The sequence below is a fragment of the Lotus japonicus genome, chromosome 4, assembly GCF_012489685.1.
Source record: "Lotus japonicus ecotype B-129 chromosome 4, LjGifu_v1.2".
Classification (NCBI taxonomy): domain Eukaryota; kingdom Viridiplantae; phylum Streptophyta; class Magnoliopsida; order Fabales; family Fabaceae; genus Lotus; species Lotus japonicus.
In genome coordinates this window covers 20,167,333-20,179,470 of record NC_080044.1, presented here as the reverse complement: position 1 = coordinate 20,179,470, position 12,138 = coordinate 20,167,333, and the positions used below count along the sequence as shown (strand labels likewise).

General features: G+C 36.2%; 1 protein-coding gene across 1 annotated transcript; it reads right to left on the bottom strand.

The window, feature by feature from the left end:
* Positions 1-3,142: 3,142 nt before the first annotated feature.
* Positions 3,143-11,656, bottom strand: LOC130710413 (isocitrate dehydrogenase [NAD] regulatory subunit 1, mitochondrial-like). Its single transcript, XM_057559676.1, has 4 exons — positions 10,986-11,656; positions 9,596-9,835; positions 8,582-8,660; positions 3,143-3,620 (listed from the first exon to the last, which is right to left on the bottom strand). Exons 1-4 carry the CDS (start codon positions 11,511-11,513, stop codon positions 3,346-3,348), a joined length of 1,122 nt encoding a protein of 373 aa, XP_057415659.1. The 5' UTR covers positions 11,514-11,656; the 3' UTR covers positions 3,143-3,345.
* Positions 11,657-12,138: the final 482 nt, after the last annotated feature.

Sequence of the window (12,138 nt, the reverse complement as noted above, 5' to 3'; positions counted from 1 at the left end):
GATGAAGTATAAAATAAATCATGACAAATCACAGCAAAAGGTACAAAACCCCTCCATTTTAAGTGGATATCAAAAAAATTATCATTTTTTTACATCAGAAAGATAAGTTACGTCCTTTAGGGGAAAAAATTGATCCCTAAATCTTCCCCTTTCAACCCATATGTCCCCCATTTGTTATCACTTTAATTATCCTTTGGGGACGAAATTACCATTTATTAAGAGCCTAGAAAAAGACAAAAAAAAAATTAAACACCAAAACAAAATAATTATGTCATTTTGTACTACTTTTTTGTATTTTTAGTGTTTAAAAATACGTGGAAGCCCAACTCATGGAAACTACAAGCTTAAGTGTGCTTGTCTTGCAGTAATATTGAGATTGGTGACTTTTTGGTAAGTTTTCCCAAGTAGCACATGAGTTAGGACAAAACGTGTTAGAAAGACTCATGTTGTTATCGTGAAGTCAGTCCTCAGATCGGGATGATACAAATGGTATTAGAGTCTACCTCTCCCAGCACGGTGTGGTTCGAGGACGAACTAAGTAGAAGTTGGTGAGCATGTGACACAGGGGCCGATGAGAGCAGGCATCCCCGGTGCAGTGAGGCACAGACAAGTAACGGCTCCTGGCAAGCTTTTAGGTGGAGGAACACATGAATGAACCGATCTCACACACGAGCAAGAGGTATTATAAGATTGTATAGGTATGAGACTATACAGTTGAGGAGAGCATCAAAGATTTGGTTGGTACTACTCATAACAACAAGATGTATCTTCTTTTCGGGAGCCCAATTCATAAAAACTATAAGGTTAAGTGTGCTTGCCTTATAATAATATTGGGATGAGTGACATTCTAGGAAGTTTTCCCAAGAAGCACGTAAGTGAGGACAAAACGTGTTGGAAAGATTTGTGTTGTTTCGTGAGGCTAGTCATTAGATCAGGATGTTACAGATCGTACTGTGGCGGCAAAGCCCCCCGCACCTCCCAAAACCCAGTCGTACCCCTAAACAGTTGAACCAAACACACAGGCAGGGGCAAGGCTCACTTCGCTTGCTCGTCCATTGGCCATACACATGAGTCATATTAATATTTTTAATGTTTTTATTATTTTTATAATAGTATGAAGTCCGTGAGAGGTTATTTTGGTCAAAACATCATCTCACTCATGTTTTTTCTTCACACAAAGAGAGAAAAGTTTTGGTGTGGGCCTCACTCAATTATTCCTTTCTTTATATATTTTCATCTCTACGAACGGAAAGAAAATCCTTTAAAGAATGTGTTTTCTTAGCGCACTTTTCTGTTTTATTTGTTTTCTAGCCTTTCAAACAAGGCCTTTTTTATCATGCGCAGAAAATGTATCCACGTCCTAAATAAAAATCAACAACTTGATGCCCTAAAAATTCTTCTAAAGCACTTATCTTATATCTTATCTTATACTATATACTATTTTTGAAACTAAAAAGTGACAATTCCGACAAGTGTCATCCCCTTAGTCTATGTCTTTCTTCATAAGTTTTCTCTCTAATATTATAATTAGTAGGTAGCTAATGTCATATTTATATTTTCTGATTTTTTTAGTAATTTAAATATTAAATAATTTTATATTTTAGAAAATAATTAATGTATTAAATTTGCATTTAGTAGTTATTAATGACATAAGAATAATTAACAATTGTGACTTTTTTCGAAAATAACTATTGTATTAATTTGACATTTAGTGGTTTTTAATGACATTAGAATAATTAATATAATTTAATTGTGACTTTTCTACCTTTAAGGTGTATGCTGACAAACGTTCAAAAAAAAGATGTATGCTGACAAAATCTTTTTTTAGTAATTATGGTTATTTTTTATATAACAAAATAAAAAAAATTGAATTCAATATTTTACGTTCAAAATGATTTCAAATATGCAATAAAAAATTGATATCAAATAATTTTAAAGGATTAATTTGGAAATTACCTCGAAAATTTTGTATTTTATATTTTCATATTACATCTGGAAGATTAAAGTGTTTTTGTATATTGATTTAAAGTATAACAAATTGGAAAAAAAAGGAATTAGGATTAGAAAAAAACTTAAATAGGTGATATACGTATTTTAAAATACAAAACAAGAGATGAAATATGAAAATGTCTTATATATGCTAACAAAATACTCTTATTTTATCCGTATATAGTGCGGAATCAATACTAGTTTATATTATATGAAAGCCTTTCAATATAGCTACGACCGCAAAAGCCTTGTAGGAATTAGGCAGTGGCCCGTTTACTTTCTCCGATCAATCTCATATAGCCTCATCAAAATCATGTAGCTATGGATTTTTAAAAAAAATCGATTATGACAAACAAAAATATACTGCGATCACTACTCTATTGATTATGCAGCACTATAGTCAATTTAAACAAGCTCAGATAAAAAAAAAACATAAAGTCTAATTTTAATAATGTTGATACTAAATATGGCAATCACTCAGAACTTTTAATTTAGATTCTTTGTACTATTTTCGTGGGTTTAAAATATCATATAAAACATAAGTAACTTATAAATAACTGATGGAAATTTCACTCAAATCAAGATTCTTATTTTGCTTTTAATTGAATCTCACAATACCTCATATTTTACTTTTAGTTGATGAATAAAGAAGCAACCACACCTTAGCTCACCCTTCTTGAACAGGGAAAAATATAAGGAATTTTAATTTAGGTTCTTAGTACTATTCTTGTGGGTTAAAAGTGTCGTATAAAATGTAAGCAACTTATAAACAACTGATGAAGATTTTGCTCAAATGAGTTCTTATTTTTCTTTCAATTGAATCTCGCAATACCTCATTTCACTTTCAGTTGATGAATAACAGAATAAGATATAAAATATAATTTTTTTAAATCTAAAACACAAAAAGCAAAATTGCTTGCAGAAGCAACCACACCTTACTTTTAAGAACTAAGCACTCCGGTTCAACCTTCTCCATTGATGGAAAATATAAGGATCTGTCATTAGCTTAAGAAAAAAAAACCAATGGATCTCCAACAACTCTGGGAAAAATGACACCATGAGAATCACAAAGTTCTTCCTGCGTCGAACTTCACAAATTAGCTGGAGTATAATAAGTAATGATAACAATATAGCAAATTAAAGCTTTTAAAAAGGAGTGGCAAACAGTTATCACTTTCTCTATAAATTCTTCAGGAAAAAAATAATAATACATCTCTTGTGTGTTGCGTGAACATTATTCAGGACCAAAAATTGCTATTTCCAATTTGATTGGTGCACAACAATGTTGATAAAATTGGCTAGAAAAGAATATACGAGGCTGACTTGAATTTGGAAAATCAGCAACTAAATGATGAATCAGTCTAAAGCAGCTACCACTGCATCCACAACCTCTTGGGTGGTGCTTGTCCCTCCAAGATCCTTTGTCCGGTATTTGCCTTCTAGAATGACTCCTTCCACAGCAGTTTCCAAACGGTCAGCAAATGCAGGAAACTGGAGATGCCTAAGCATCATAGCTGATGAGAGAAGAAGCGCAACTGGGTTGGCTATCTTTTCTTCCAATATTTTATCACTACCAACATTTCCTGCAGAAGCTCCTTGCTCAAACACAGCGTGCTCAGCCCCAACGTTACCTGCAAAAATGGCATCCATGGTTTGTCATTCTCAAGCAATAATTCGAGGATAAAGAAATTATTTCTCTATAATCAAAACATCTCGATTATTAGGAAAGCATGGGTATGTGTACTGAATATGATAAGGCACCAGCAGACTAACTGACTTCAGTTATTGGTAGTTCTACTTTCCGTTGTTAGTTAGAGTGCAAGTTGACTAGTTCAGCTGTAAGTAGTTAATTTGTTAATTATGTTAGTTTGTTGAAGTTGTAATTATCTTCCATGTATATAAGCTAAGACCTCATTGTACATACAATCAGAGAATTCAATGCATCATTACAGTAATTATGATGCCTCTCTAAGTTGTTAGTTTCTATTTTGCTCTCTAAGGGAAGAGAGCTCTGCTACTATGGCTTTCTGCAATCCCCCTCTTTTGGTTGTCTTTTTGGTTTCTATTGCATAAGAGCTGATTGTTCTCTTTGAGGATTGATCAGAGTTCCCTCCAATTCTTGCTTGTTTGCTTCGGAGCAACTTGATTCAGTTGACTGAGTTTTGCTTTCTGTGTTGATTCTGGCTTCTTTAATTCTTTCATGAAGCATATCACTGGCGAATATGCTAGCAGACCCCACAAGCCCATACTACTGGCATCCCCATGAGAATCCAGGTGCAGTTTTGGTTTCCTATCCACCAACTGGCGAAAATTATCATTTATGGGCAAGAGTCATGGCTATGGCACTCAAGTCGAAAAATAAGCTGCAATTTGTGGATGGAAGTCTTCCCAATCCTAAGGTGGATGATACTATCTTTGCTGTACAGAATAGATGCAAAAAGATGGTACTATCCAGGATCGATCAGGCTTTGGTGGACGATACTACCTTTGCAGTATATAATAGATGCAATAAGATGGTACTATCCAGGATCAATCAGGCTTTGGATTCTTAAATTTGTCAGTGTACTGTGGATGGAGACTGCATTATCTGTTCAAAATTTTCAATTCTCTTGCTCTTCTCTATGTCTAATAAGGTATTGTTTGTTCAATTCATAACTTTAATACTAAGCATCAACAAGAGTGGATTATTGATACAGGAGCAACCGGTACATATATGCAATTACATGTCACAATTAGGTTCTTTTTAAAAAGCTCAAGCCTATTTTCATCAAGCTCCCTGATAAGAGCAAAGTGGTAGCAAATTACTCTGGCTCAGATCAAACTTATTTGACTGATGTGTTTAAGCGCCTAACTTCATATTCAACTTAATTTCAGTTTCAAGGCTAGCTCAATCACTCCATGGTAATCTAATTTTCTCTAATTCTGGCAGTCAAATACAAGACCTGACATCCTCAAGGATGATGGGTGCAGCTAGGATGGCAACAGGCATACTAAAACCCTACCCAAATCAGATTCTTCCCTGAATATTTCAAGTTCACAGGTCTTTTGTGTCGTTTGTGTAAGATCAAGTTTTGATCTAGTAGTACAACTCTATGTTTTGATGATTACAAGTTAACCTTTTGATATGAACAATTGTGGTACTCTAACGTATTTTCTGAGTGTGCTATTTGCAGGTTCTGACCTCAACTCAATCTCACACAAATCAGAAGCACTGTGTATAAAGAGTGACCCAAGCAACGCTTTCGCATTCACCATGTTCAGTATGAACAGTGGAAAAGCTTCAGAAGTTCTGAAGTTATACAAACTCTGATGTGGACTCAGTCACTAGAAGCTCTGAAGATCCAGAAGTTCTGATAACCAAGAAACACTGAAGGTTCAGATGTTCTGATGGTGTAGAAGACTCTGAAGATCCAGAAGCTGAATAGTGGAAACTCTGAAGTCCAGAAGCAAGAAACTCTGAAGGCCATGTTCTTCCCTCTGAGTTCAGAATCAGAAGATACAATGGTCAGAGGATCTGTGCTTTCCCTCTGACTCTGATCAACCGGCTTCACAAGTTCCAATATGAAGCATTCCCCTGATCAGAAGTCTCCTAGGTTTAAAGGTCGCGTCGCTATCCAAGTACAAAAGCTACTGTACCTTCCTGACGACCTACCTAACGTTCTCAGCCACAGCAGAAGCTGGATTTTCCAGAACTGCCCTCCAACGGTAGCATTTCCCATGCATCGCTCAACCCTAATCCTTGGAGTATATAAAGAGGCTGAAGACTGAAAGAAACGGCTAGAAGCATTCACATACGCAAGACAATCTTAAATTCTTCTAAGTTTTTCTTTCATCTGAAATTCATTGAGTTTACTATTAGCTTTTTAGAAGCAAATCTCTTGTAAACAATTCTTTGATAAACAGTTTGTTTAGTTCCTTTAGGAGATCAAGGTTGATCGGATCCTAGAGAAGACTAAGAGAGTGAATCTTAGTGTGAGCTAAGTCAGTGTAATTGTTAGTCACTTGTAGGTTTCAAGTGCAGTTGTAACTCTTACCTGATTAGTGGATTGCCTTCATTCTAAGAAGGAAGAAATCACCTTAACGGGTGGACTGGAGTAGCTTGAGTGATTTATCAAGTGAACCAGGATAAAATCCTTGTGTGCTTTTCTATCTCTTATCTTTAGCACTTAAGTTCTCGAAAGATTTGTCAAAGTCTTTAAGGTGGAAGTTTTATACTGAAAACGTTATTCAAACCCCCCCTTTCTACCGTTTTTCATACCTTCAGTTTGCTAAAACACAATTTGGTAAGAATTTTAAAACTAGCAGGTCTGACATTGCTATGGACTTTAGATTGTCTGGTTTCTATTCCGGGTATTGCTAGAGATATAATAGAAAATCATTTTGGCGTCACCCAATAGCTTAAACTTTTGGCATAGTTGGTTACTGACATGGTTTCACTCACATCACAGCTTCTATGACCAAATGGTTTGTAGTTTGATCCTTGTTGTACCCCATTATTCTAATAAAGAAAAGTTGAATTTCAACACAATGTAGATGCGTTCTTGGGTAAAGGGGCATGTTATAAATATACTATAAAATCCTTCATGTGTCTTCACCAAATAGTTTAAACTTTTGGGGTAGTTGGCTCATGATAGGTATCATTCATGAAATATCTGGTGTAGAAACCTCTCAACAAAATAGTGTAGTTGATAGGGCCCTACTATTTCAGTCACTGACCAAAATATTTCTGGAGTTATGCTGTTAGCCATGCCATCTTTCTCATTGGTAGGTAATCTTCCACCCTTTTGTCAAATAAGTGGCCCTATTAAATAAGCTATGGTACTTTACCTGATTGCTCCTCACTAAGAATGTTGGATGTTTTTTTTTCTTGCAACTTTGCATTCTCATAGAAAGAAATTAGAAGCTAGGTCCACACAGTGTTTTTTTTTCCGAGGATATGTACGAAAGGTTCTCTTTGATTTACGTACAAAGGAGATTTTCCTACTTAGAGATGTAGCATTTTTGAACAAATTTCTCATTTTCTTAATAAATGTCAAACACACTACTACTCTACATCCCAGCGGCCCAGCCAGCTAATCAAACTAGTATCAAAACATATTTGATCCACCTGCCGCACCTTATCCTGAAGATGTTTATGAACATAATATCTCTGGCAGAATTGATGATAGAAATCCTCCAATGAGAAGGTCACAAAGCAGAAGGGCTACAGCATACTTGGCTGAATACCAAATGTAATCAGGCCCCCTCATCAGCTCCACCATCAGCCCAATGTCAGGTACCCATCTGATTTTGTCAACTATGACAATTTATTTACTTCACAAAAACATTTCTCCTAACGAGTTTCCAAGGTCACAACCTAAGACTTATCAGGAGGCTGTTCAACATTGAATGTTGGAGGGATGCTATGAACAAAGAATTGACAGCCCTAAATGATAATGGAACGTGGGAACTCAGAAGTTTGACACCAGGAAAGAAAACAATAATGTGTAAATGGGTCTTTAAGGTCAAATTAATACCATGCAGATGGGAGTGTAGAAAGATGCAAGACTAGATTAATAGCAAAGTGGTACACACAAACTGCCGCGGATGTCGACACAGCATTTTACATGGTAACTTGCATGAAGAAGTCTACAAGCAGACTCCTCTTTGCCTTCAACGCAGTCACCCCAATTTGGTCTACAAACTCACCAAATCTCTCTATAGTTTGAATCAGGCAAGGTGGCAATGGAATGCTAAATTACTGAGGTTCCAGTCAATTGCTGGATACACAAAATCCAAGGCTGATTATTCACTTTTTACCAAGTCCTCTTCCATAAGTGTTACAGTAACCCTAACCTATATGGATTTTCTCCTACCTGGGAATGAAATCACTGAAATTCAGCAAATGAGATACCTTTTGGATGCCAAATTTAGCATCAAAGACCAAGAAAGTCTCAAATTCTTCCTCGTGATGGAGATAACTATATCCTCCAAAGAGATTTTCTGTATCAATGAAAATAAATGCTGGATTTATTTGCAGACACTATTTTGATGGCAGCCAAATGAGTTCAAACTCCAACAGATCCATCTCATAAACTACACAAGAATTAGGTGCTATTGTTCATGACTGCACTACCGAAAGGAGGTTGATTGGCCGTTTGCTTTATTTGACTAATATTAGGCCTGATATATCCTATGTTGTAACTTATGAGTCACCTTAGACTCCTCAGGGAAAGTGAACTTCTACGTTGATATATGACTTATATGATCAAATAGTATAGTACAACAAGACGCATTCATTGGCCCCTTTTTGGTTGGGAGTGTCTCCCCTTTTCTTTGCACCTTGTATAAGGTTCCTCCGGTTTTTCCGGTGATTTAAATATATTTATATTATATTTTTCAAAAACAAAACGAAAAAGTATACAAGACGCATTTATTTGCTAAGTTTATCCCCCCTCCCCAATTAAAACTCTGAGCCTAGTCTTCCCGGTTCTGAACATTATTTACACATCAGATACATCGTATAAGTAAACAAAGAAGTAATTAAAAAGGTAACATAATCAGATCAGATGAGAGCTCTACAGTTGCAATAAATGAGCAATCAACAACATACCTCCTGGCATGACTCCTGTGCCTCCAGCAATGCCTGCTGCAGTATTTGCAACGAGATTTCCATAAAGATTGGGGGTCACCTAGAAAGAGGAAACAGCATGCATGAACTTCAACTATATCTCTATTTGACTACAAATCAAAAATAAATTATGAAGACAAGTTGCTACACAGAACAGAACCATCAGGACCTGAAGTTAACAAGCAACCCCCTGCAATGAATCTCACTTGAACCAATAGAAAAGAAGGGCAAATTTTACATCACTTCAGTATTCAACGAAGTATATCCACACCCCCTAAGGTATGGAGGTAAGGACAACGGAGCTCGAAGTTAATTTATTAAATTTAGAATATTATAAAATGCTTCAGAAAATTAACAATGGATGTCAGAAAGTTATGCATTCATCTCTCATTTTATTCCTCCATCTAAAAAAGAAAAGAGAAGAGAAGAAGATTTCCCTCCCATCCCTTCCCTTCCCTCCAAACTTCTCCATTCAAACATATCCTAAAGGTCAAAGAGTGATATACCATTTATTATTACAAATCCTATCTATATTCATCACCAAAGCAACAATGAAGATAAGTACATATTATTCTCCAAGATAGCAGAATAGGGCCACTTAAATCCTTTTCCAATTATTTGTAAACACAACAAATAAATATGACATCCATATTCTTCTTGTATCACCAAAATGATAACTAGCTTATCATATGATCATATCAATCCTCAGAATTCATTAGCAATATTGATTTAACTTAGCTTCTGTTAGATTCACTGTCATGCTTGCCACTACTCATTCCTACGCTGATTCCGCTCATACAAGTCATTAACTTCAAAAATAAGGCCAACTCAAAACACCAAACCTCTATACAAAATGTAAACAATATATGAAAACACCGTTGTCTCACAATTTACGATGGCTCTAAGTTGACCATCCACCAATGTGTTTACCATACAAATATGTTAAAGGAAAGAGGATAGATAGAAGAACTAGCATTTAAATGTAAATTTACATACCATGACATCAAACTGCTCGGGCTTGGAAACAAGCTGCATGCAGCAGTTATCCACAATGATTTCATTATACTTAATTCCAGGATACTTTTTGGCAACCTCTCGACAAGATTCCAAGAATAAACCATCTGCAAGCTTCATAATATTTGCTTTGTGCACAGCAGTCACTTTCTTTCTGTTATTCAGGTAAGCATACTCGAAAGCGTACTTAGCAATGCGCTCCGAACAGAACTTTGTTATTACCTAGCAAAATATTAGGATGAATCATAAACATAAATCCATACTTACTACTTCAGTATCAAAGAGTGATAACTTCATCAGTTAAGTACATTAAAGATTTAAAGGGAAAAACCGAAAAAAGTTCTAAAGAACTATTCTAAGGGAAATAAGGGGTCTATTTTTTTGGTGCTGTGAAATAAGGGACGATTTGAATTGAGGAAATGTTTTATTTTTGTATCTACTAATAATTATAATATACCGACTTGTTTTCATTTTATTCCCTATTTCAAAGATAAAAAGAAAAATAAAAACAACAAAGTTATTTTTTCACTTTCTATTAAAAAATTGAAAACAAAAACGATGTGACAATTGTTGGACATTTTGTGTATTCCAAAAGTTTAAAAGATCAATTTCTATATTACCAAGTTAGAAGTAATAAGAATAATTTTATTTTTTAAATCAAATAGTTATTTTATACAATTTATTGTGAGTTATATTTTAAGTTTATCCTTATCCATATTAACCTGGCCCATAAGATAAAAAATAGCTTTATTTAAGCTTATCTATTTATTTCTACTCCAGTAACTACCCACTATCAAACAATCTGAACACACATTTCTTCTTAGTGTTCTTTTTTTTTATAGGCAAATGTTAGTTGTTAGTAATGTTAGTAAATTAGTCCTCCTCTGGGTTCAAACCCTGGACCCTTCACCCTTCATCCCACCCAACCCTTATGTCCCTAACTCTTACCACTTGAGCTCTTCTCAGTGTTCTTCTTAGTGTTCTTACCTCTTCCTTTCTTCTTTTCTCTCTGTGAACAAAAGTTAATATTTTTTTTTCTTTTCTTTGATGAATGAGCTAAATAACTTTGCAGAGGGTCATTTCAGAAGAGCTTGGGGGATTTTTACATGGTAATAAATCCTTAAGTACAGTCTACAGTGTCATTTGACATGTTCCTTTCAAGTTTCAACCACATCATTCCTAACTTTCCCATAAAATGAATAACCCTCCAGAAATCAGAAAATAATACAACACATTCAGCAAAACAATTTTAAGCCTAAGTTCACCATGAATTGAATAACCCTCTATAAATCAGAAACAATGGAAAACATTCACCAAAACAATCATTAGAGTAAAAACTAGAAGCATCAGCAGCAGGAAGTACAGTAAGAACCTTAAGGCTTTCAACAACGCCAGGAACCACCTCATGTTCAAGCCCAGAGTATTCCCCTTCAGTATTCTCCCTGATAACAACGATGTCAACGTTGTCATGGCGCGTGGGCAACCCAGGCAAGTTGAAGCAATTAACAAGAGAAGCGTAGAGATCAAGCTCCTTCCTAAGCTGCACGTTGAGAGAACTCACACCACCACCCATCGGAGTAACAAGCCCTCCCTTCAAACACACCTTGTTCTTCCGGATCGAATCCAAAACCTCCGCCGGCACCGCCTTCATCGTGCCATGGACATCGAACTTCTCGAAGTACACCGGCGCGTGCATCGCCTCCATCACCTGCTCCACCGCGCCGGTCACCAGAGGCCCGATCCCGTCGCCGGGGATTAGGGTTACTGCCCTAGGGGATCCGTCGCCGGGGCGGTGCATGTAGGTCACCCATCGCTGGGAGGCGGGGACGGTGGATCCGAATCCGGGTTTGGATCGGGTGAGGAGGTGTTTGAGGAGCGGTGCGGATCTTCTGGTGGCCATTGGGTTTTGATTGCGGAAAAGTGGGAGATTTTTAGGTTACAGTGAAGATGAAGGCACCATGGAAGAAAAAGAATAAAGGTGAATGAATGAAAGATGGGAACACAAAAAAGATGGAAAAGTCGACGGAATTGCAGCGGCTGGAAAAAGTTTGACTTTATTTTTATTTATTTGAATAAATAAAATATTCTTCCAAACCCAATTGGGGATACAATTATTGGGACGTAAGGAAGAGAATCAAACCTCAAGAAGGGTAAGGTTGTTCCAGGATCGGGTTGGTTTGGTAATTTAATTATCTAATGGATTTGTGTAAAAAAATTCATTTAGAAAGCGAAAAAAAATATTAATCACAGCTTTGAAAATAAGGTTGAAAAGGGGACAAAGCAGACAATGGTGATTGGTAATATCAAAAAACTAGTCACCCACAATGAAAGACAGTCCCCAAAGAAAAAAGTCTATAAAACTATACAATAGACAAGAATCCTACGACCAACCAAAGAGTGAAGAACCCACTACAGTGCTAAGGACCATAAGATCATGAAGGCCAAAAGACAGACCACTGCAACAGCACCGAAGGAAAAAGCAACTGATTTCGATTAGAAACACCAAGCCACAAACCACCACTCAT

Bases quoted from the DNA above. Each gene is read 5' to 3' on its own strand.
- LOC130710413 (XM_057559676.1), bottom strand. From the start codon at position 11,513: ATGGCCACCAGAAGATCCGCACCGCTCCTCAAACACCTCCTCACCCGA. The intron at 8,661-9,595 runs GTATGTAAATTT...TCCTCTTTCTAG, and splicing joins CCGAGCAGTTTGATGTCATG to GTGACCCCCAATCTTTATGG. The intron at 3,621-8,581 runs GTATGTTGTTGA...CCATTTTTGCAG, and splicing joins CACAGGAGTCATGCCAGGAG to GTAACGTTGGGGCTGAGCAC.